This window comes from Syngnathus typhle, linkage group LG5, assembly GCF_033458585.1.
Source record: "Syngnathus typhle isolate RoL2023-S1 ecotype Sweden linkage group LG5, RoL_Styp_1.0, whole genome shotgun sequence".
Classification (NCBI taxonomy): Eukaryota; Metazoa; Chordata; class Actinopteri; order Syngnathiformes; family Syngnathidae; genus Syngnathus; species Syngnathus typhle.
The window spans coordinates 16,829,660-16,854,660 of record NC_083742.1 but is presented as its reverse complement, the minus strand read 5'-3'; the positions used below and the strand labels follow the sequence as shown (position 1 = coordinate 16,854,660).

The 25,001-nt window shown below is 42.9% G+C and overlaps 1 protein-coding gene across 1 annotated transcript; it reads right to left on the bottom strand.

Moving 5' to 3' along the window:
- Positions 1–3,185: 3,185 nt before the first annotated feature.
- On the bottom strand, positions 3,186–24,975 carry prdm6 (PR domain containing 6). The gene is made up of 11 exons (XM_061279124.1): positions 24,839–24,975; positions 22,896–22,934; positions 21,003–22,543; positions 19,253–19,815; positions 15,760–15,911; positions 15,464–15,622; positions 12,760–12,887; positions 11,192–11,316; positions 10,408–10,786; positions 7,118–7,294; positions 3,186–5,190 (listed from the first exon to the last, which is right to left on the bottom strand). Exons 4-11 carry the CDS (start codon positions 19,800–19,802, stop codon positions 5,067–5,069), a joined length of 1,794 nt encoding a protein of 597 aa, XP_061135108.1. The 5' UTR covers positions 19,803–19,815; positions 21,003–22,543; positions 22,896–22,934; positions 24,839–24,975; the 3' UTR covers positions 3,186–5,066.
- Between the last annotated feature and the right edge of the window lie 26 nt (positions 24,976–25,001).

Below are 25,001 nucleotides of genomic sequence, written 5' to 3'. Positions count from 1 at the left end.
AAATCTAACATTTGGTTAACTGCTTTATATGACAATATGAATGAGTCTTATGTTGTGTAATATGTGTTCGTGTCCCCCAAAATAAAGAGCAAGTAGTCAAATACACATTCTTGACACGTACAAAAAATGCATAAAGTTATTAGGTACACCTGAAAATGGTAGTGTACATAATGGAGTGTCTATGTGACGTCACAGATCAACCAGCCAATCAGGAGGTGGGGGTGAGGGCGGGTGTGGCACTTTTCACTTTCAGTTCAGCTTTGGCCATGAATTTTCCTTAATGAAGTGGCCTGTTATTAGGTACACCTGAAAATGGCGGTGTACCTAAAGGAGTGTCCGTGTGATGTGACAGATCAAACAGCCAATCAGAAAGTGGGGGTGAGGGCGGGTGTGGCACTTTTCACTTTCAGTTAAGCTTTGGCCATGATTTTTTCCTAATGAACTGGCCTGTTATTAGGTACACTTGGAAATGGCGGTGTACCTAATGCAGTGCTTCTCAAATAGTGGGGCGCGCCCCCCTTGGGGGGCGCGGTGCTATTCCTGGGGGGGCGCGTGTGACCCTGGGGAACAGGCTTTTTTTTTGGCAGTACTACAATAAAGTGTAATTGCGCGTTTACTACAGCAGGGGGCAGTGGCGCTCTCATTGTTACTTCTGTCACGTTTGCGACAGTGCAACATTTTACGACTTACAAGACAAGTTAGGATAGTCACGGTGGGGAGGGGGGGCGCGAATAGTTTTCTTCTTGCTAGGGGGGGGCGTAACAGAAAATAATTGAGAAGCACTGGGTTAAATAAAGGTTAACCTAAAAAAAAAAAAAAAAAAAAAAAAAAGTGAACCCTGAACTTTGAACCCGCGGTGACCCCGCGGTGACCCCGTGTGACCCCGTGGTGACCCCTGGGTGACCCCTGGGTGACCTTTGAACCCTGAACTTTAAACTCTAGTTAAAAATCGAAAATGTGCACATGACCCCGTGAACTTTGAACCGACCTTTGACCCCTGGGTGAACTTTGAACCGTAAACTTTGACCTTTGACCCCTAGCTAATTACGTTTTTTTTTTTTTTTAAACCGGCATAGCAGAACGATCCATGGTCTTCAGATGCCGCGCTGTCGCCATCTCCTGGTCAGTTAGTGAAATGCTTTTGCTGATGTTTTTTCTTCTCTCAATTAAAACAAATCAATTAGCCAGTTGGTTTTCTTTATTTAATATCTATTATCAGACAAAACCAAATTGTGAATCAGTCACCTAGGCTATAGCAGAACAAACAATCCATGGTCTTCAGATGCCACGCTGTCGCCATCTCCTGGTCAGCTAGTGAAATGCTTTTGCTGTTTTTTTTTCCTCTCAATTAAAACAAATCAATCAGCCAGTTGGTTTTCTTTATTTAATCTCTGATATCAGACAAAACCAAATTGTGAATCAGTCACCTAGGCCAGTGCTTCTCAAATAGTGGGGGGCGCGGTGCTATTCCTGGGGGGGCGCGTGTGACCCTGGGGAACAGGCTTTTCTTTTGGCAGTACTAGAATAAAGTGTAATTGCGCGTTTACTACAGCAGGGGGCAGTGGCGCTCTCATTGTTACTTCTGTCACGTTTGCGACAGTGCAACATTTTACGACTTACAAGACAAGTTAGGATAGTCACGGTGGGGAGGGGGGGCGCGAATAGTTTTCTTCTTGCTAGGGGGGGGCGTAACAGAAAATAGTTGAGAAGCACTGACCTAATGGAGTGTCCGTGTGATTCCCTCGTTAAGTGCACCTGCGTGAAAAGTTTTAGCTCCTGTGGAACGTGAAAGTGAGCAAAAACTTTTCAGGCAGGTGCGCTTAACGAGGGTCACTTGGAAAACATGTTGGAACGCGGCCCAGAGAACTAACGCTTGACACGTGACCTTTGACCAAGATACTTCCCTAATAAAGTGGCCTGTTATTAGGTACACTTGAAAATGGCGGTGTACCTAATGGAGTGTCCGTGTGATTGCCTCGTTAACTGCACCTGCGTGAAAAGTTTTAGCTCCTGCAGAACGTGAAAGGAGCTAAAACTTTTCACGCAGGTGTGCTTAACGAGGGTCACTTGGAAAACATGTTGGAACGCAGCCCAGAGAACTAAAGCTTGACACATGACCTTTGACCATGATATTTCCCTAATAAAGTGGCCTGTTATTAGGTACACTTGAAAATGGCGGTGTACCTAATGGAGTGTCCGTGTGGTTCCCTCGTTAAGTGCACCTGCGTGAAAAGTTTTACTTGGAAAACATGTTGGAACGCGGCCCAGTTGACCCATTGACTCGTTTGAGAACGGGAAAGTCAGGATTCGTTCCCTCACTGATCCGTTCTTGCAATGAACTGGAAATGCAAATCACTTACTCACTGACTCGTTCACTCACAGATCCGTTCTGCTGGTGAACGGGAAATGTAATTCACGACTCGTTCGTGAACAGGAAGTTACGTCATTTTCTTCTTCGTTTTATTTTACGGCGAGGTGGCACCAGCTTCAATGGGCATTACTGACACCTACTGGTTGTCGTCATATGAACTGAAAAAAGAATGAATCAGTAGGAAGTCATTCGGTTACTCTCGTTCAGTGAAATGATTCGTTCTTTTGAACGAATCGTTCACTCACGAGCCAACACAAGTGTAAGTGTTGTATTATAGAAAGAAATGTGTGAATAACCGAGCCAATTATTTTTCTGGGGGGGGGGGGGGGAGGCTGTAGTTGTACAGTTTGACGTATATGTTGTTCCCACGGGATGTTGTAATATAGAGAAAATGTGTGCGTTGCCGTTGTCGACATTACTGTGTTTACTTGATTGTATTGCTTAGTTGTGTGTTATTGAAGTAAAAAAAACAACAACAAAAAAAACGGATCAGTGTGTAGGGGGGTGGGAGCGAGAACCATGTGCGATTCACTTATCGACAAAGGTGTAAATTGCGCAACTTGCTGATGAAGCGCTTCCTCTACCAGAGAAAATGCGATCATATATGTGGTGATGCCTGCTTTAGGAGGTCCCACTAAATAACTGAATAGTTGCCTTCAGTCGTCACGATGTGGATAATGCCCCCCCACCAAACAGAGTGGTTTCAAATTCAACGTGGACGTCGAGTGTGCCGCGGTGTCAATTTTATGAACACTCTTAAATGACGGCACAAATGAAACGATTAAACAGGCATGACTTGACAAAACGGACTCCCTTTATTTTAGACCTCGTTTTCTTCAGGTCTTACGTTTTTAATTTCAAATCATGCAAACGTGAGCGAGACAAACAGCATCGTTTCTTTGACATGTTTTTTTTTTCATACATACAAACCTTTCGCAACCACTTCCTATCTCAGGCAACTCATTCACTTGCTGACAAGGGAGAATTGATCCTCCAAAGGTCCAATTATCAGCATGTATGTAACCTACTTTTTTTTGTTTTAGCAAATTATCAAGGAGAAACCACTCACACCACCTGATAATTGGAATTTTGACCAAAAAGAAGAACGCTCAATTTCGTCCCATTTATCGGTAGGCGTGGACCTACTTTCTGAGCAGATAAAGGTGAAAAAATTATTCAACACCCCAAACCAAAAGATAATCCTATACGCTTGTATTCCCAACTTTATTGTTCATTTCGTGAGTTCAGCTCTGAGACAGAAAGTGAGTGGATAATTTGCAAAAAATCCCAAAAAATAGATCAATGATGTCAAAGGCCTGTAAAACTGCTGTGTCAAGTGTGCTTTTTCTTCTTTTTGGTACAAAAACACACTAAAAAAAACACATAATTGGATGATATAAATGGAAGACAAGGTCATGTGTGAAGCGAAGTATGCACAAAGTTAAATAAGTCAAAGTGCCGCCACAAGATAAATATCTTTTTTTCTTTTTTAAATGTTCATGACGTTTGCTTTAGCGTCTCCGCCTCCTTTTTTAAATATTTTTTTTTTACCTACATGATGTCAGACAATCTTTGGTGTGCTTGTGAGGCGTCAAACCTTCCGTCGTCTCATTCGAGAGGAAAGGTCCTAGCCGCGGTGCCCTCTTGAAGTTGTTCCTTCTTGACAGACCACAGAACCTTAGAAGAACTTAAGTAGAACAGTAGTGGAATGCTGCTGGATATTTTGTAGAACTTTGGTGGAGCTCAAGTTGATCATGAGGACAGTTGTAAAATTTCAGCAATCATATTGTAGCACTTTGGAACTTGTGGCGCTTTGGTAGAACTTACAAGTTTAGCGAGTATGTGAAAATTGAGAACTATTGGGTAAATTTGTCGGAACCTAACATTGGCAGCATTTCAGCTGGGTTACTCTTTGGTATAACAAGTATCATTCTGATACAATTTGGAAAAAACTTTGGTGTAGCCTTTGCAGAATGTGTTCATAGACTTTGGTGAAACATCCTTTTGGGAAAAACCTTGCATAACCTTCAAAGAAGTTGGGTTGATGATTAGTTTAACTTCAGTATACTAGTGGTAGACAGACGTCTGGTATAACCAGAAGAAATAGGACAACTTTGGTAGAACTTTGGTGTAACATTGAAGGAAATTTGGTAGACCTTTGGTGTCACCAGTACAATTACAATTCTAGCAGAACCTTCGTATACTTTAGGCAAACCTTGGTTGACAAAAAAAAGAAAAACAGGGTTAAATAAATCTTGTGGAACTTTGGTAGTGTAGCACTATAGTAGAATGCTGGCCCAACATAAGTAGACTTGGAAATCGAAAGAACTACAGTAAAACCTTTGAGAACTTTGGAAGCAGTTGAACTTTGGTAGAAATTAATTCACAGGAGCTTTGGTATGACATTGGTAGTAGTTTGGTGGTAGCTTTTGGTAAAAAAACAAACAAAAAAAATGCTGGAACATTGGTAGGACTTCTGTAACACTGTGGAAGAACTTTGGTACAACATCAGTGAAACATTTTTTTTGTAGAACTGTGGAAGAAATGTGTTATTGTGCTGTAAGGTAATTCCATGCGTAGCGAAAGTCTCGTTGGATGTGAGCAGCGGTAGAAAAGCTCGCAATGAAGACGGCGGCCAAAGGGAGAATTTGGTTGGGGCCGGTGAGATTTGAGTTCTGCCGACCTGCCTTGCATTCTAGTCCACCTCTATGGAGTCTCCTCCCACTGATCCCTCGCTGTTGGGTTTACATTCGTTGGGTAATCTCTGGTGACGGCTCAGCTGGGTGGCCTGAGTGAAACTGCGATCACAGCGCTCGCATCTAAACACAAAAAGACCCAAAACAATAATAACGTTCAAGATAAGCAGCTTTCAAACCCCGATTTTAACCCCTAACCTTGGCATAAAATGCAACTTTAAAATTCGAGCCCTTGTTGAAAACCCTAATCCACAATTTGAAAGCCCAAAGTAAAACCAACCCTTGTTAAAAAAATAAAAGTTTGAAACGCAAATTGAAACGTTAAACATAATTTGAACCTCCAACCCCAGCTAACCCACACCCAAACTGAACCCTATTGCCAACCCTAAAATTTGACCCTTAACCCTACCATGAACCCTAGCCCTAACCCTACCACTAATCCTAGTGTGTATGATGATGATCTTCCGATGACGTCACACCTTGCGTTACTCTGGGATTCAAAGACACCAGCACACACACACGAGAGTGTGTTGTCAAGAGTAATAGACATTGACAGTACAAAGTGTGTGTGAGCTCAACGGAGCCGTCAGCTAGAATTGCTGCTGTGATCTTCACACCCGCGTGCACACACACACACACACACACACACTCGTCAATAATCTATCAAGCCAGCTGCTGAAGGGAATTCCCATCACACTCGCATGTGCGCACGGTGTCACACGCAATTGAGGAAGCCTTTTAAGTCTAGCGTGTGTGAGAACCCTATTGATCGGTGAAACGAAAGTCATATGTTACATGGGTGCTAAGGTTTTGATTTGACGACGTGACTCAAAAAACAAGACACAAAAGAAAGTGTCGTGCACACGTCACAAAATGTGTGTCAAAAAATCAGGTCATGGGGTCAACCGCTTGCTTGTACATTCGCAACGTCCATGATGTAATCACATCATTTATTTTTGTATACGTGGATGATCCAAGCGTATTTATTTACTCGTTTTAAATGAATTTACTGTAGAGTTTTCTTTATTTTGTCCAATTTATTTTATTGGTTTATTTTTTTAAGTAGCTTTATTTGGGGGGGGATTTCTTTATATGTATCATTGTTTTTTGTTTTACAATTACATTTTGGATTGAATCTATTTTATTGGTTTAATTTTTTTGAAGTTGATTTATTTGGGGGGGGGGGGTTTCTTTATATGTATTTTTGTTTTTTGTTTTACAATTACATTTTGGATTGAATCTATTTGATTTATCTTGCATTTTTTTCTGAGTGCTTTTATGGGCTGTCTTTATTGAACTTCAACCAAACCTTTACTTGGATGGATAGACGGAATTTTCTTTGTTTTTCGTTCGAACGGTTGCCATCAAAGTGTCTGTGCACCGCAACACGATGTGACAACGCCTTGATGGGCCCGATGACAAGACGACCAACACGCACACGTGCGCCGTGTTGAAGTTGATTGGCAGGCGGCGTGTCACGTCACCGCGATTGGTCGTTAATGGCGCGTCGCCCGGCGTGACCTCGACGCCGTCCTCGCTAATTGCGTCCGAGCCGCAGCGCAACGACAGCCATTAGCGCGCCGCTAACTTCAATTTAGCGTGACAAGCGTATGGAGGCTACGAACCAGTTGACGGGACCAAAGATGGCCGATTCACATCGCGGAAGGTTACGCTTTAAAGTAGATTATATAGGCTCTCCAGAAAAACCTCGGGTTTTAAATCAGGGTTAAGATTTAAAGCGAGTGTTAGGGTTCCAAACCAGGGTCGGGGCTTTTGATCAAAGGTCATGTTTCAAAGTAGGGTTGTAAACTAGAGTTAGGGTTTTAAATTAAGGTTAGGGTTTCAAACTAGGGCTAAGGCTTCAGAGTAGTACTCCAAACTAGGGTTTAGGATTCAGAGTGAGGATGCAAACTCGGGTCAGACAAGGTTGGGATTTCAAATTTGGGTTTTGATTGACTTTAGGATTACGAATAAAGACAGGTGGCATCACATGACCAGAAGGTGAAGAAGAAGCAGTCACAAAATGCCATGTGTCGTGAGGGCGACTTACTTGAAGGGCTTCTCGCCGGTGTGTGTGCGTATGTGGTTGTTGAGCGTGGTGGCGCCGGCGAAAGCGCGTCCGCAGTAGCCGCACTTGAAGGGCCGGTCGCTGGAGTGCGTCACCACGTGGTTGCGCAACTCCGATGGCTGTGAGAAGGACAGCGAGCAGTGGCCGCACTGGTACGGCCTTCAACAGGAGGAGGAGAGGGAGCTGCGGTCAGTAATACACTCTGATCTTTGGCGCCCTCTCGTGGCAGAACCCACAACAACACATTCAAAACAGATTCACACATGCACACTTATTTACACCGGCAGATGACACACATCTAGACACATTTAGTACACACGCATACACACTATAAACACACACACTACTCACACTTTGAGAAATACACGGTCAGAAAATAACACACTTATTCCCATTAACACTAAAAGTGAATATCTTCTCTTGCAGATTGCCACACGTGTGTGTGTGAGTGTGTGTGTGTGTGTGTGTGCGCGCTCATTTATCAAGTGTCATTGTATAAGCGCTGGCGTGTTTATTATTTCTTATTTATTAATTTGCGCTTTTCTATGAAGCCGACATTGATCGTGAATACTTGCAGTGATCAATGAGAGGAACTTTTTGATTTATTCATTCAAGCGCAGCATCAAGATTAATGTGCGCTTATTGTTTATTACAGACGAATGCGTGTGTGTGTATTAGCTTCTCCCCAGGGACACCGCCAGGGACAACACGGCAGCTAGCAACCTAGCTTTGCTGTGTGGCATTACATCGCTACAAGCTCAGTCGCTAACTACCAACAAATGCTACGGCAACATCGCTAACGCCAATAATGTGTTCGTGAGCGTGTGAAAAGTTTCAGTGAGTACTAGTTTTAACGTGAATACTAATGACTAACATTCACTTGTCCTAACACATGACCTGAGGAAAGACACACACAATTTAGTGAAAGACTGACGTGGGAAAACTGTGTGCGTGCGTTGCTATGATGACATGTTTGTGTGTTTGAGAGCAGAGATAATAAATCAGCACTCACACTTCATCAATACACAATCAATCATTTGTGGGTCCACACACACTTACACACACACACACACACAAAACTGTCACGTCTTCCGGCCATCATCATCCTCATCATGTCTGCACTATTGATGAACGCATCGCATGGTCACATGATGAACTTGTAGTCCGAATTGTTCTTCCTCAACTCTAAGGATCTAATTACATGTTCAGCAACATTCCAGAAGTTTCTACTTCCACCAAAAGGATCTCTAACTAGCAGATGTGGCTATAAGTATTCTTGGAACTACAAGGATCAAATCCAAAAGTACTACACTTCAAACAGGGTCTATTTTTGAACAAAATCAATTACCCGGGACCTAATCTTGTTACTGCCCTCCAAACACACAAACGTTCCTAGATGTAAATAAAAACCCAGGAACTTCAAATCCTTGATATTCAACAGCTACATTTCGACGGTGGTTTGTTTTTTTTGGATGAAAGCTCCTGAAGTATGCAGACGACACCACTCTCATCGGACTGATCCAGGACGGTGATGAGACTGCGTACAGACAGGAGGTGGAGCGGCTGGTCCACTGGTGCAGTCAAAACCATCTGGAGCTGAACCCGCTCAAGACCGTGGAGATGACAGTGGATTTCAGGCGAGACCCTTCACCACTTTTACCCCTCACTATCCGCAGTAATACTATTCTTTCCACAGACACCTTCAAGTTCCTGGGAACCACAATCTCTCGGGACCTGAAATGGACCGGCCACATAGACTCTGTCCGGAAGAAGGCCCAGCAGAGGCTGTACTTCCTGAGACAGCTCAAGAAGTTCAACCTGCCGCGAGAGCTTCTGAAGACCTTCTACACTGCCATCATCCAGTCTGTCCTCTGCACCTCCATCACTGTCTGGTTTGGATCGGCCTCCAAACAAGACAAGCACAGACTACAACGGACAATCAGAACTGCAGAAAAGATCATTGGAATCAACCTCCCATCTATCCAAGACTTGTACCTGTCCAGGACCAGGAATCGGGCAAGGAACATCTCTACAGACCCTTCTCACCCGGGTTGCAGTCTGTTTGAACTACTCCCCTCCGGACGGCGTTATAGAGCTCGGTACGCCAAAACCAGCAGACACAGAGACAGCTTCTTCCCCCAGGCTGTTGCTCTGATGAACTCACACCACTCATAGAGTCTCAGAGACATTACTGTGCAATAACATCCTGCTCCTCACACCTTCTTGAATTTGTCTACACTGTTTTTGCATTATTCACATGTCCTGAATGTTGTTAGTCACCTAAATGTTGAACAGAGGGTGTGTTTCTACCGAAGTCAAATTCCTTGTTTGGCACGCTCAAACATGGCGAATAAAAAACTCTTGAATCTTGAATCTTGAATCTTGAATGAACGTCCCCGCAACTCTATAAAGAGCGACGGTAGTGTGGATAAAATGTTGTTATTGACATTTTGCACATCAGCAGACGCTTTTTCATTTTCCTTTTCATTTATTGACCCGGTGACACCGGGCCCGCCTGCCCACCCGTCACCGTGACAACCACAATTTCTACACTGCCGCCACTGTGATTTATGCACACACGCAAACACACACACTACACAATATAAAGATAAGCAAAAATTCTCCAATAGATCATCACACACGCGTGTGTTTGTGTGTGTCATCATGACACAATACACACACACACACACACACACACACACACACACGTACACACACTTTGTATCACAAAACTTAAGCATGTGCTTCATGGTCAACGTCACTTCAAAATCCACTCTGGTCTATTGTAGTCTAGTTAAGTCCAGTTCAGTCAAGTCTAGTCCCGCCTCTACTAGTCAATAGCACACCTACACATCATTCAAGTTCAGTTCAGTTCTGTTGATGGAGTCCAGACGAGCCTATCCTAGTCCAGTATGGCTGTTCTCCTTGAAGATTCCATTGTAGTCTTTTGTACTCTAGTCCAGTCCAGTCCAGTCAAGTCAAGTGTCTTTCAGGTCCAGTCCAATCTATTGTAGTCAATTCCAGTTCAGTCAATTCCAGTCTTGTCAAGTCTAATTTAGTTTATTTAAACTATTCTAGTCTCATCCCAACTAGCCTACTATTATATTAGTACTAGTCTATTGGCATCCAGACCAGTCCAGTCTCGTCCAGTTCATTTTGTTCTCCACTAAACTTGTGCTGTCAAGTTGATTGCAATCTATTCTAGTTTAGTCTAAAGTCCAGTCGCTTCCAGTTGAGTCCAGACCACGGTTGTGATTGTGTTCTTTACAGACCTGTCTGGGTTCTGCGGACAGACGTGCATCTGTAGCAGGATCCTCTGCGTGAAGGTCTTGAAACACTGTCCGCACTTCCACAGATGCCAGTCGCTGAACTCGCTGCTGAGCTGGCTGGTGGACGTGGGACTGGCCAAGACTCTTTGGTTCTTGGAGGACAGCTGGCTAAAGGACGACTCGGATGAAGGGAAGGGCGCTCCGCTCTTGTCCAGCACGGAGAAACCTCTGCTGCACGACATCTGAGGAAACACCATGGAGCGCACGGACGACGACAAGGACGCCGTGGCTTTGCCGCTCTTGCCAAAGGGTGCTTGTTGTTGTTGCTGTAGTAAGGACTCCTGGCGAGACATCACCTCCGAAACAGACGCGGGGACGTTCACTGCACGCACAACACATCCATTTTAGAACCATGTCGAAGATCTGAGTCCAATATCTACATATGTTCCTGGTCTGTGTCATCACGTTCTCTCCGGGACCTACAAAAGTTCACTCTGAAGACGTGTGTCCTCCAGCTATCTTGTAAATCATGTCTTAAGTCTATTTTGGAGGTCTATGTACTACATCTGTGCTCTACGTGTGTCCAACGTGTGTCCAACGTGTTCCATGATGCAATCAAGTTTGAGGACCATCTCTTACACGTGTACTGTTTTTAAGACCTTATCCTTTGTTCATGTTCTACATATGTTGGAGAAGACCTTTCTCCCCAGGTCCATGTCAGCTTCTAGTCTTATTAGCATAATGGCGATGTGATAGTATTCTAGAAGAAACTCAGAAAAAGTCTCACGGTTTTCATCCTGAGCGACACACTGCAGCGGAATTCCGAAGAAGGAAGTGTACGAATCGTTGTACCAAACGAGGAGCTCGCTTCCTCGAGGGATGTCCAGGCACGCCCGGTAGAAGATGCTCGACCTAAAACACACAAACACAAATTGTTGAAGGACCTCATCGCTAACATGAGTAATGCTCAAGGACTTTTTTTTTTTTTTGGATCTTGTCGCTAATGTGGTTAATGTGGCTAACTCGAGCCTCGCCTAGCTTGTGAGAAGCGAAGATAAGCTGCTATGTAAAGGTTAAGCTTGTCGTATTACCGCATGACTTTAATGCAAGTTATAAGTATAAGGTGATGTATTTGTGTGACTTGAGTATTACACTGCTTGATTTGTTAGCAAGAAAACCCCAAAAATGTATCGCAGTCAAGACCACGCCCCCTCTGTGAGACAGCGGGCGTGTTTGTTTTGCTTTTTTTCATACCTGACCGCCTGATGAGACTCTTTGATGTGCGACACCGCTCGCCTCGGTGCAGCAGCAAACACAGATCAAACAGCACCCCGCCCCCCACCTAATTCTCGTTTTATCTGGTGTGAGGTCAGAGGTATGCTTGATTTGCAGCCAGGCCCCTCCTGACTGTGTTGACATGTTGCCCCCACCCCTCCCAGGTGTGCTAAGACAAAATGAAACATGCTTGACACGAGGCAACTTTTGACTTTTAAAGAAGTGCTTTTGCACACACAACAGCCACATTAGCAATTAGGTCCAAAGAAGTCCTAAAACTCGGCAATGTCAAAAATACTGTACGCTAGACTAGAAAATTGTAAGTTGATGGTAGGCTAAGATCATCTAACTAATACATAAATGTTATTATAGCCGTTTCTCAAGATCAAGAGTGCAGAGTAAGATCTCGTGAACTCGGCAAGTATGGTCTTCGTAAGAACGGAGTGGGGGGAAAAAACGCAAGTCACCTTGTAATTGGAACGCATGTGTGCTTGTAAATTTCCTCTCTGGCGTATTTCCGTAGTTCATCACAGATAAATCACGGGACTAGATTTCAACTTACAAACGTGAGTCCTCTCCTCCGTTGCCGCATTAGCCATTTTGATAGCAGCACGAAACGCATCTCGGGATATTTTCCCAGCCAAGTCTTCACAAGTCACCAACCGATGCATCCGTGGTTTAAGCTAGCAGACAAGAACAACATCCGGGTATTCCGTGTGTTCTTGGTTTATGCGCACTTTCAATTGGAACAGGACTTTGGCTGCGACTGATGACGTTTCACGTAAGAATGGACAAAAATGCGATTTGAGAAACGGCTTATGTAATAGTAAGGTAAAACTCTGGTTATGTATGACAAAAGTTAAGCAAAAATAAAACTAAACCATATTAGGCTAACATAAACTAAACTAATTAAAACCAATTCTAGGCTAAGACAAAACGACCATGAACTAACTAGCTAAATTATAATGAGGTTGAGGTAAGTGGCATAAGTGCTCCTGTATATTTTTTTTTTTACAGGTTTGTTTACTAGGTATTGACGACAAAGCTAACAGTGAACATTTAGCATTAGCAAGTTTGTACCTGTACTGAACGACCATCATGTTCTGCTCTCCGCAGTGTCGGGCGCATCGGATGTACCTCATCCAGCTCGATTTCGTCGGATCGTTGCCATCCAGGAAGTGACACAACGTTCCTTCGGAGTCATAAATCTGAAACACACGCACGTAACATATACATTCAACTCTGGTTTGTGTTCATATCTGGTCAGATCTATTTCTAACCTGGTTCACGCCGAACGGCATCGCATTGTCTTCAAGCCTGTCAGGTTTGACTAAAATCCACTTTGCTTTTACACACCATGTTCACATCTGGTTCATACTTGCACTTTCATCTGTCTCACTACATTATCCTTGTTTGACTTCAAAGACCACACACACACACGCCATTAACAAGCTCTATTCACTATCACTATCCTCACATGCTAGTCCTATGTGTGCATTAGGTGTGTTTATCATGACATGTACGACGTGTATTTGTGTGAAAAATGTCACTAATGCAGTCATGGTTATCAAAAGCAAAGTGTGGCATATACACTTAGCGCACGCACGTCGTGATAAACACGTTTAGCACGAGCGCGCACGTCACGCCGGAGGTGATAAAACAGCCTTAGCACGCACGAGCCAGCAAAGGGTTTTAGCACTTTGTCACGCTGATAAGTTCTTATTTAAAGAAGGCCAGACCACTTTAGCATCGCCTAGCATCAGCTTGTATCACGTAGCATGACTTAGCATCAGGTAGCATGGTGACAGCGCAATGCTGCTGCTGCTGCTGCTGCTGCTGTTGTTGTTGTTATAGAGTCCAAACGGTGTAAAAGTGTTTGTGAGTGAAGATCAATGATCCAACGCTTGAGTTGTACACAAAATCAATCAAACGCACTAATTCTGCCGTTATCTGCTCTCTTCATCACCTCCTCTTCTACACGCCCACAGCCTCCTCTTCATCACAATTGCTCTTTGCTCACACGACTCATCACACCTTCGCGATTCCTGGTCACATTGCCATCTTCTATTGCGGGAAAAAAGACAACAGACAACCATCATGAAAATAACACTAGCGTTCGTGATTCACATCACATTCACTCACACGGCAGTGAGTTCACATCAGCTTCCCTTTGCTTTCAAACCTAATTCAAACCTGGTTCAAATTCATACTCATTCTCTATCTGTTTCAAACCAATACTGTCAGGTTTCATAGTTTGGATATATCATGCTTCTATCTGGTTCAGATATGGATCAGGTTATATAGTCTAGGTAGTGTTCAAACAACTTTCAAGCCTCGTTCCCAACTGGTTCAAATACTTGCACGTTTAAAACCCGGTTCACACCTCATTCACACTATTTGGTCCACACTGTGTTCACAATGCTTTTGAACTCGATTCACATCTGTTTCATACCAGTCTTAAACATGGATAAATGGAAATGGAAACATGGACAAGAAGATAAGTCTACGCTAACTAATCCACGCTGGTTTATGCAGTTCCAGACCTGAGGCACACTATCAAAATGTGTTCACATGCTTTACTGTGATACATGTGTACTGAACTGATTTCACACCTGATTCACGTTGCGTTCACATCCAAACACACATGATGTTATTTTTATACAGTACAGCACATGTGGGTGGAACCTTAAAACTATTTGTCAATTTGTCAAGACCAGGGGGCGCAGTTTTATCGTTGCAGCTGGTTGGAATGTGCGCCAGCCTCATTCCCCAGGTGAGTCGGCGGAGGAGTCGGCGACTATACTGCAATTTGTTCACGATTGTTCACTTCAACCGCATTCAGCACCATCGTTTGGTGTGCGGCGGGCCTTTAAACATCTCCGACGTATGACAAGATCAAAAGAAATCGAAAGAAAGTGCAGTCTTTCACACATTATCGCACACAACGGGAAGCACATTTTGAAGTAGAACCAGAACCAGGATCAACAGTGCGGACCAGCGAGCCACCGCTACAGCGCTCCCGGTGAGCTGCCTCATCCATCAATCAGCTCATCAGACGTCCCAAAATATTTGCACAAGCGCTCACCATGCTTTCTCACACTACAAGCGAAAGGAGGCGGAGCCAGCAACAGACGACTTCGATACCACCACACACATAGACACACAAACACTACAGTGACCAAAGCATAAATTCCAAATGACGTGACACAAAATGTCCAAATATGACCAAGCAGGAAGTCTTAATGTCATTAATTATAGTACCCGCCTCACCTCCAGTCCAAATGCAACAAGCCAGCTAAGTTTGTTTTTTGACAATCATGAGTCGTCATAAATAAAATCCAATGCAGACAAAGTGATTGCTGTGGCGATGATGTCACCGCGGTTGTTTAATAAAGCGTCGAAGGATGGCAAATAAAAGCCTTTTACGACATTCCAACAGGCCCAGTAGGATTGTGGGAATCCTCGCGGGCGTCGCGCTAGCAAAATATTTGGCCGCCGAGCCAACTTGACTTTGCTTTCTTTGCCGCCGCCGCCGCCTTCACGATCACAGCTCAACCGTGACGGCCTCGAGACGACTTCATCACTTTTCCCTGAAAGTGCGCATGTGTCCAGCTTCAGCTTCCTTTTTGGGCTTCAAGATGGAAAACTACAACTTCAACACACCAATTCGTACCTTTTCCAAACCTGAGTCACGTTTACATCCAGTGTATTGAGTTTCCACAAATGTGGATGTTAGCATCCTTCAAGGGGTAGCCAAAGGTCCACAAAATAGTGTCTCTCTTACCTCCCACAAGTGCCGCGTGTTCCTGGTGCCTCCGCAGCGGACTTTGTCCAGCATGAGGGGGGTGCCCTGGAAGGGTCCGATCCAGGTACCCTGGGGAATTCTCTGTGCGGCGCAGATTCCGTAACCCAAACCGGGGAGTGTACTGGTGCACAGACACACCTACACACACAAATGATGGATGGATGGATGGATGGATGGATGAGGTGTTTCAAGCAGAACAGAGGTTTAAGTCAAAGTCAAATCTAAAATTGGCAACTTGAGCGTGATTCAAGTCAGCTGACTCGAGTCCCCCGCACCTCTCGGGGCAGCTCTCTGAGCCAGTCGGGAACGTCGGGAAGAGTGAGCGGTGCCGGGGTGGCGCTGCTGGTGCCCACCAGCCTCCGCAGGGAGTGAAGCGGTCCGTGCATGGGACACTCGCCATTACGGTTGTCCGCGCACATGTCGCAGCCTGGAAGGAAATGTTCAAAGTGAAGGAACATTCAGGTTGTCACTCCTCACAATAATTCATATCTGACTCATATTGCATCCACACCTTGGTTTCGCAAAATTCAACCCTGGTCTCGACCGGATTCCATCTGATTCACACTTGATTTGGACGGGTTGCAAACCTGTTTCACAGTACCTGGTCAACACTGGTTTCACATTCACGCCAGACTCTGACCAGTTTCAAATCTGGTTCACACTATCTGGTCCACTCTGTGTTCACGTTGTTTTCTGAATGTTTCGAAAGCTGGTCCACTCTTGCTTTTTTTTAATGAAGCCCCGCCCCCCCCCCCTTTTTTTAAAGTTTGCTTTGGCTGCATTGAAATCATTCCTGACATATTTCTGTCTCGAGTGTGGCGGCGCGTCAGGGCGAAACGCTTCGGTCGCAGCGTTGCAGCGTGATGAAGTGTGACACTAATTGATGTCAATAATTGACGCGCTGATGATTATCTGGACTAAAAAAAATCCCAGCAGGAAGTCCCGCTTGTTTTCTCTCGCATTTTTCCCGAAATTGAAATATCGGCGGCGCAGGAAGAGTGACAGCCACTGACGGATGAAGTCATGAAATAGGCGGCTGCCGACTTCTTAATGCTCCGCCGAGCGGGAACAATGTCAAACAAACATTCCCACTTTGGGAAGCGCGGGAAACTTTGGGAGTTAACGTACTCCGAATTGGATCTCATGACAATCAGAAGCTTGTCTCCGTGTTTCCTAGCAACAATACTTAAACACACACAGACTACAGGATAACAACTGCAAACATAATATACAATGTGAGCACTTTGTGTGCATGTGTGTACATTCATTGTTGTGATTTAAATGCTAAAACAAAAGACATTATTTTGCATTATATTACATGAAGATACGTCAATTATTTCTGCGGAATTTAAAACTACATTTGTTAATAAATGATATTTTGTGACTTAAGTCAATTTCTTGATGAATAAATTTCATTTGCAGATTACAAAGTAGGCACGTTCAAGAATAAAGTTTCAGAGTTTAAATGTCATAATTGAAATTGAAGTTAAAAACTACTTATTACGTTAATGAATCTTTTAAAAACTGCATATGCATTTCTTTATTTGTGCATGAAATTTGTCTACTAAAAAGTAGGTTGATGTATAAATGACATTTATTGATGAACAAATTAAAAATCTGGACAATTAATTTACATTGATAAGTAAAATTTCTGGATTATATTTTTCTTGAATAAATTACATTTAAGTCTTGATAAATATTTTGAAATCACTGAATACAAACTCTGCTTGCTCTTTAATAAATTCCACTTCTTGAGTTGATAAAACTTGGCGGAAAAGAAGAATTTCTTGACCACTTGATCAAAAATAACATTTGTTTATGAAAATAGTTTTCCGGTAAATAGGTTACAGTGGTTGACAAAGACATGTCATTTATTGCGTCAAAATTAAAGTTACTGATAAAAAAAACATTTGTTGATAGATTACATAGTAATGATTAATTGTTGAATAAATTACTTTTACTGGTTCATATGTGAAATGAGTTAAGAAATAAGTAATGGACTCATTCTTGAATAATAATGAGAAAATGTAAAAAGGACAAAGTAGGAAAATACTAGATTGCGTTCTGTCGGTCACTTTGTGGCAAATCCAGATGAAACGTGGAGCGGGTGCTTAAGGTGGCGGTGAAATCATCAAATGAAAAGGAATCAATAAAAGTGACCTATTTTGTGTATTGATACACTACTTCTAAAATTACACGTTTTCACAACAACGTCAAGACGTTGGCATGAATTCATTGAAAATGTACAAACTTGTCATGTGACCCAAGCAGAATGTATAACTGACTGTATATTAGAAATTATTATAATTTTTGGGGTGTGTATATGTGAGAGAGAGAGAGAGAGAGAGAGAGAGAGAGAGAGAGAGAGAGAGAGAGAGAGAGAGAGAGAGAGAGAGAGAGAGAGAGAGAAGCTGCTTTATTTACACACTAAACACTTCACTTTCGCACACACACAAGCGTGGCCCCCCGGGACCTCCGTATGGTTGTGTTGGGATGATAAATAGCGTTCCGCTGGATCGATCCCCCCGCCCCTCGTCCCCCCTCAAGACCCAGCACATCCCCCACTCCGTGCCCCTCCCCACCCCCAACACAAAACTATATGCAGCAATTAATTCCCGCTTGTCCCGCCATCCCTCATCGGGCCTGCCGGCGCGTATCGACGCAGATTACTGCTGATGAACCGTTTTATCACACACGCACACGCTCTCACGCTCGCGCACACACACATCTTCATCACGTCACTTTCATGACAACTTTTCAACACGGCCAAGACGTGAGAGCAAACACGCGAGGAGGGAATGATGTCGCTAAGGTTCAAAATGGGAAAGGAGATGATGTCGAAACATTGGGTGTTGCGTCTGAAGTGGTTTGAAGATGCAAAAGTGCAATTATAGCTGGTGAGAAAATGTATTTTTGTTTAGGAATGACAAAGCGCTACAGTTGTAGCTCACATTCAATGACGTATTAAGTGAAGATTATTCAGTTTGCTGATCAATAATTTGAAAGTGAAATCTGATTGGTAATCAATCACAGCTCGCGGCCACCGACCTCCAATGTCACATGTCGAAAAGAATCCGCCATCGGTTTTAAAACGTGTTCTTTGTCTAGTTTTTAAAAAAAACTTTCATGAATAATTTTCCTCCGCTGACTATAATTTTTTTTAATATGGTGAAACGTTTACACAACCTGAGCTATTGCACTTAGTTTAAATTTAAAAGACTTTGAGAATAACATTTTTAGGCCTAAAAATATTTCATACAATTTCACTATATTACAAGATATGTATTTTTGATTAAAAATTAAGTTAAAAATGTGCATGAATTTATGAATTTGAAAATAACTCAAAATGTAAAACAGTTGATATTATGACGTTTAGGATGTCACATCTTTCAAATGTAAGTAAAGTTATAGGTTAGTGGTTAAAAACTAAACAAAAAATGAACAATAAAAAATACTCCAGGTATTAGGGTTAGGGTAACAATTAAAAAACACTTTCAATTGAGAATTAAATATTAAGTTTCACAAAATTGTAAACCACAATTTAATGTCTTTATGTATAAAAATAAATAAATAAATATAATATTCAGAAATAATTAGCAATAAAATTTAATTATAATTTAAAATGATGGAATAAAAAACCTAACTCCACACATCTCAAAAATGACATTTGTAAATAAAGCTATAAACATGATAAAGTCCACACATTGTACATTTACACAAGCGTGTGTGTGTGCGTGCGTGCGTGTGTGTGTGTGTGCGTGCACGTACGGTTGTTGACGTCGGTGTTGTGGCTGCTGATGGGTATGATCTCCATCCTCTGTTGCCCGTAGAGGAAGTAGTCCAACTCCTCGGCGGTCAGCTTCATCCTGCCCCCGGTCTGCACGGTGCTGGACGTCCTGCCGCCTTCCTCGCCGCTGACGCTCTTCACGCTGGACGATACCACCCCGACGCCCCCGCAGCTCTGCTCCTTCACCTGCAGCAGGCGTCCCAACGCGGGGTTCTCAGCAGGGGGGCCCACCCCCACCGCATCCCCTCCGGGACCCCCGGGGCCCACCGGAGCCAGGGCCTGCCCATAGAGCGCCATGTGCTGGCCGAGAGGAAGTTGGGCCACCACCATGGAGGAGGAGGAGGAGGCGGGCGCCAGGGCGGCCCCCGACGAGGTGCAGTGGGGGGGTCCCGAGGGCGCGGGTAGGGGCGGCTTGAGCGGGGTGTGCGGGAAAAGCTGCTGCCAGTGATGCAGGTAGGACGACGCGTCCACTTTGAGGAAGGCCGACGCCGCCGCCGCCGCCGCCGCCGATGCCTCGCCCGGCTTCAGCATGGCGCCACGCCGTCTGTACAGGGGGGGTGGGGGGATATGACAACTGTCAGTCATCTGCGTCTCGAGCACGCACGCACACATTTGACTTCACTCTCAGGTCTCATGCCTAATCTTAAAAAAAAATAAAAAAAATAGACAATATAAATTACATACCGGATGTTATTTTACGACACCTAAAAGTGTTCTAGCAAATTTAACTGCCTATTATAGTCATACACGTAAAGTGCATTTTTAATGACACAATTAAGGTTTAAAATCACTAATAGGGCTTGTTTAATTGAACGCACAGAAATGTATGACAGTGGATTTAATGACGGCCTAAACATGCTGAATAGAATTTAATGATGAATCCACCGTGCATAATAATGCAAAAAACACTTCCGTAGTAAAGCTTTTAAACCGTTTTGATGGACGGAAAAGGATATCTCCACATTTATGCATATCGATACATACGCTCTTCAGTAGTTTTTAAAAAAGAATGAATACAGTAAATGTAAAAAAAATATTAAGCAAATGAAAAATAGAGAAATACAAACAAATAATATGAGTAAATATGTCATATTTCATTCAACGAGCTTTAAATGTGTCAAACAATATTGATTAAGGCATAACTAAATACGCAATAATGACTGACAGGCCTGCATTTAAATATTCACGGGGGATTCCTTTGTAAACAATTAGTTTTTAATCAAGCCATTTCTAATTACAAATAAATGTGAAAATGAACATTCACAGAGAGAGTTCATTTTTCATGTACTGCAAGTCTTTCGCAACAAAAGCCCACAAATTCGAACGCACACCTTCCGAGTCAGCGCAAACATTTTAAATCATGGAAACAACAACAACACTACTCAGGTTTTGATGCAAGAATACAAAAAGACATGGAGGAGTGGCGGTATTGCGGAACCTTCTCCACTTTTTTGCGCGGGGGGGGGGGGGGGGGTCAACTTGTGAACCATACAAAGACAACAAAACGTCATAAAAGTCGGTTGTCATGTTTGCTCATCGAAACCACCTTCTCGAGTTGATTGAGTCAAAACGCCTGCAAAGTTTTTGTACGTCAAACCAAAAAAAAAAAAAAAAAACACATAAAAAAATAAAAACAAAGAAATTGTGAAAATAGGGATAAAAAAAAAAGTACTTCACAAAAACATCAACAATAAACATATAAGTGAACTTAAATAAGAATAATAAGCTTACCGGTACGGTGAGGCTGCGTGCGTGTGTGCGGCTGAGGAGCGCTGACGTCCGACCTCGATTCTTCTTCTTCATGGAGGAACACACACACACGCACACACACACGCAAGCCCTGTCTCTCTCTTTCTTGTTCTCCCTCTCTTGCTCTCTCCCACTCTTCGACCCCAAAGAAGAGGAGGATGAAGAAGCAGAGGAAGATGATGTGTCCTGCGCGTCCTGCGCGCCTCCACAGCCAAAAAAAGCAGCACGTGACCGTGTGCCGCTCACACCCCCCACTCTCTTTTCTCGGACCACTGACACACGCGCACACAGGCGCGTGCACACACATTGTCCCTGGTGACGCGCAACCTACATGTGAACTTTGAACTTGCAAACTGACACGGGAAAGATGAAAACTTGACTTTTTTTTCTTGTTAAAAAAGTGGCAGGATAGTTTTTAACGTTTTGAAATGATGAAGAGCGTTAAGACAAGCTAATTTACATATCAGGCACCGCCCACCAGGCAGCAGATTGTCGGCAGGGCAATTTAATCGGCCAATATCAGCCCTTTTCAAGACCAAGATTAAAACATTTTTTGGGGATAGTTAAAAATTTCTTATTTTTATGATTTCTGTCAAAATTTCTCGCTGCTAAAAATAAAATGAATAGACTACTCTTAAACTGCTTTTATGAAGTTTCTCTTATGAAGTCAGTTTATGAAGTTAGTCTGCGTGCGAGCGTCCGAGTGAGAGTTGTGGCCGACAGCAGCTCTTTGGAAGTGTTTTCAGCTTGTGTTTTTGTCACAACTAACAACTGATGTGAAAAACCAAATGCTTCTCAACAAGTGTAAAACAACAAGAAAGAAAACCCAATTTCCAACACGAAAAAATATAACGTGATCAACATAACAAAACAAATGAAAATTAAAAAAAAAAAAAAAAAAACGGAACAATGAAAGGAAAACTGACATAAGGTATACAACATAACACAATGGATGCTAACAGACAACAAATATCGTAACAACGAACGCGACAATAATCGGAAAACACAACAAATGTAATGCCACTGCAATTTATGTCAATAACAAACAAAAAATTCTCAAATGAAAAATTCTGTTTGTACTTTGTACATTCTGGTGAGTAGCACCCTCTGGTGGCATCTAAAGGTATGAGGTGTGTTTGGGTTTGACAATGACGTTAAACTACCCTCTTAATTCTTCCTGTTTGACGCACTTTGTTTGCCGTGAAGATTATTACTATTATTACTTGCTGATTGTTATTATTAGCCTGACTGGCCTTGACTTCCTTAGCAACGCGTGTGTGTGTGCGTGTGTGTGTGTCCAGACAAGACAGATTACAGCTGAGCTCATTGTGTTTTTGGGTCGGTCTTGTTATCCGCGACCCGTAGCTTGCTAGCCGTCTGCGCGCAAACACACACACAGCACATCAGTCAGCAAGCGCAGGCGCGGATAAGGACGCGGGCTAAACGGCGGAACACGTAAAGGCGGGCGTTGTTATGACTAGCATCGGCGTGACAGCCGCCATCCGTCATCCTGGCGAGCGGCTCTGGATTGATAAGGAACAAAAACACAAACACGCCAGCGTCTCGGCATGAACTCTTGCCGGCCCAAAAGATACTTTTTTAACTTTTTTTTACAAAAATGCTGGCTAGTAGCGGGTCAGAGAGAGGGAATTTGCCTCCGGCTCATCAGGAGCAAATCACATCAACTGGCTAGCTTTTAAACACACAAACATGTCATGAACAACACAAATTGATTGTTTTGAATGGTAATGAAGTCGTCAATTAAAAAAATGAAAAGGATAAGTGGACTCGGCCTGTTTCCCTGAGGGATGCCACATTCCATATCATTCCAATCATTTCATCTGAAAACAAGAAAAACAAAGAAAAGAAACTCACCCATTTGTCACGTTGTGTGTTTGTTATTTGACGACAATCCTGTGAGGGACAAAAACAACTTTTGAGTCACCTTTGTTTATATTCAATCAAGTCTTCATTTCTTACACTTATGGCACTGGATTTCAACAGTAACCAGCCTTTGCAAAAACAACAACAATGAACATCGCACAAATAACGTAAAACAATGAAGTAACACAACAGACCCAATTGAGAAGAAATATCACACACTAAAGAGACAACCCATGGAAACACGTTACCACAAAAATTGATGATTTAAAAAAAAAAAAAAAACTTTTGTTACCATTGTGAAATATTTTGACAGTATATTTTATTAATGGGCACAAAGAAGAAAATATTTGTTGTTGCTCTTGGTGTAGTTTTTAATGAATTGTCTGCTCGTTGTTTTTCCTAAAGGAACAAAAAAAAAGAAGAAGCCAGCGTATGTCTGAGTGTGTACGTGTGAAACATTACCCAAAAAACATATTTTCCTGCAGCAGCGTGAGGTGTGTGTGAGGTGTGTTGTGTTGTTTTTGTGTTGTCTCGGAGGAAGCGGCGGGAGGAGAATTAGCTCTTTTCACGCATTGATTAATGACTTTTCCACAGCCCAGCGCATCGGCCGATCGATGAATTAACTGCCCAAATTCATCATTTTCTACAAGGAAAGCTAATTATTTGCACACAAAAACAACTTATTAACAAGCAAACACACACATACACACACAAACAGCTCCCATCTTGGAGTCAACTTTAACCCCCAAGCGCACAAATCACCTGGAAATAAAACATCTTCATGCCTAAAATAAGAATTTGAAAGAAAAAACATTGAGAACTGCTTCTGTAACACAATTATTACAACACAACTAACTACAAATAACAAGAATACGCACAATAAAACACAAAAGAGAGCACACAGTCAGCGAACAGGCAATGTAACCCATCAAACGTTACCACAGGACAAGTAACATAAGTAATGTAACACAACCAACAGAACACAAATAAGACAAGAAACTTAAGACAAGTAAGTTAACATACATGACGTAACGGGCATAAATCAATTCACCAAATCTCACAACTAAGAGGAAAACTATTAGCGTGCGTGTGTGCGTGTGTGTGTGCTCACACGGGCGCGTGTGGTTAAGGTCCTGTTTGACATTCAATTAAAACATTTACATTCCTGCTTAATTAATTCAGCGGACGGCGGCGAGAAAAGACGAATGGACGGGTCGTTTTGACAGGAGACCGATAAAACTACACAGCGCGTGCGTGTGCGTGCGTGCTCGGTAAGGTCACCGCAGGCTGACTATTATAATTCATGTGCATTGACAGATATTCATCAGGGACTTTTATTCTCTATTGCAGCTTTGCTTCTCTTGAATGCACCCAAAAAAACGAGATGAGAGCTTTGATTTATTCAAACGCAACCGATACCTTGAGTCTCCCTTTCAAGCAGCATGACGACTAACACTCGAACACTTGAAAAACAGCCAGTTAGTCTTCCTACAAATAACAAGTGCTCAAACAAAGACTAAAGCCTTCTTACAACACAACTACAAACGCAACAGATTCTTCAGAAACTTCCTGCTGACTTGTAGTTTTTAGTCTGTAAAAATATTTAGGTGTAAGGCCAGCAGAAATGAACTCAGTGTATTATGACAGTCCAAATTAATACTCATGTTAAGTGTTTGCCCGAAAAATTGAACGTCAATGGATTATGACATCTGGCAAAGGTTAGCGAAATTTTAAAAGGTGACGATGACGTCATCAATAATGTGATGGCGTCATCAGCATTGTGTTAAACTACATCATCTGTGCTATGCATAATTAACATGAGACAATGCTGAAATATTTCCGTCACATTGTTGGTTAGTCTTCATATTACACACATTTCAGCACTTTATACGTGTTTTTAACAACTTTAATGTCAATCAATGTTGACATCTCACCTATTTGGTATCGCTAGGCGGAACTTCTATTCCACTGCTGACGTGAGATGATGATGAAAGGATGAGAGGCGTGGACGAGGGGAAGAAGGGGTTGCTCTCTGACGACGTATCCGCCAATGACGCTGTGTTTCCCGGCCATCCTGCCAGCTGAGTGCCACTGCCG

Bases quoted from the DNA above. Each gene is read 5' to 3' on its own strand.
- prdm6 (XM_061279124.1), bottom strand. From the start codon at position 19,802: ATGCTGAAGCCGGGCGAGGCATCGGCGGCGGCGGCGGCGGCGGCGTCG. The intron at 15,623-15,759 runs GTGCGGGGGACT...TTGTGTGTGTAG, and splicing joins TCAGAGAGCTGCCCCGAGAG to GTGTGTCTGTGCACCAGTAC. The intron at 12,888-15,463 runs GTAAGAGAGACA...CGTGTGTTTCAG, and splicing joins ACACGCGGCACTTGTGGGAG to ATTTATGACTCCGAAGGAAC.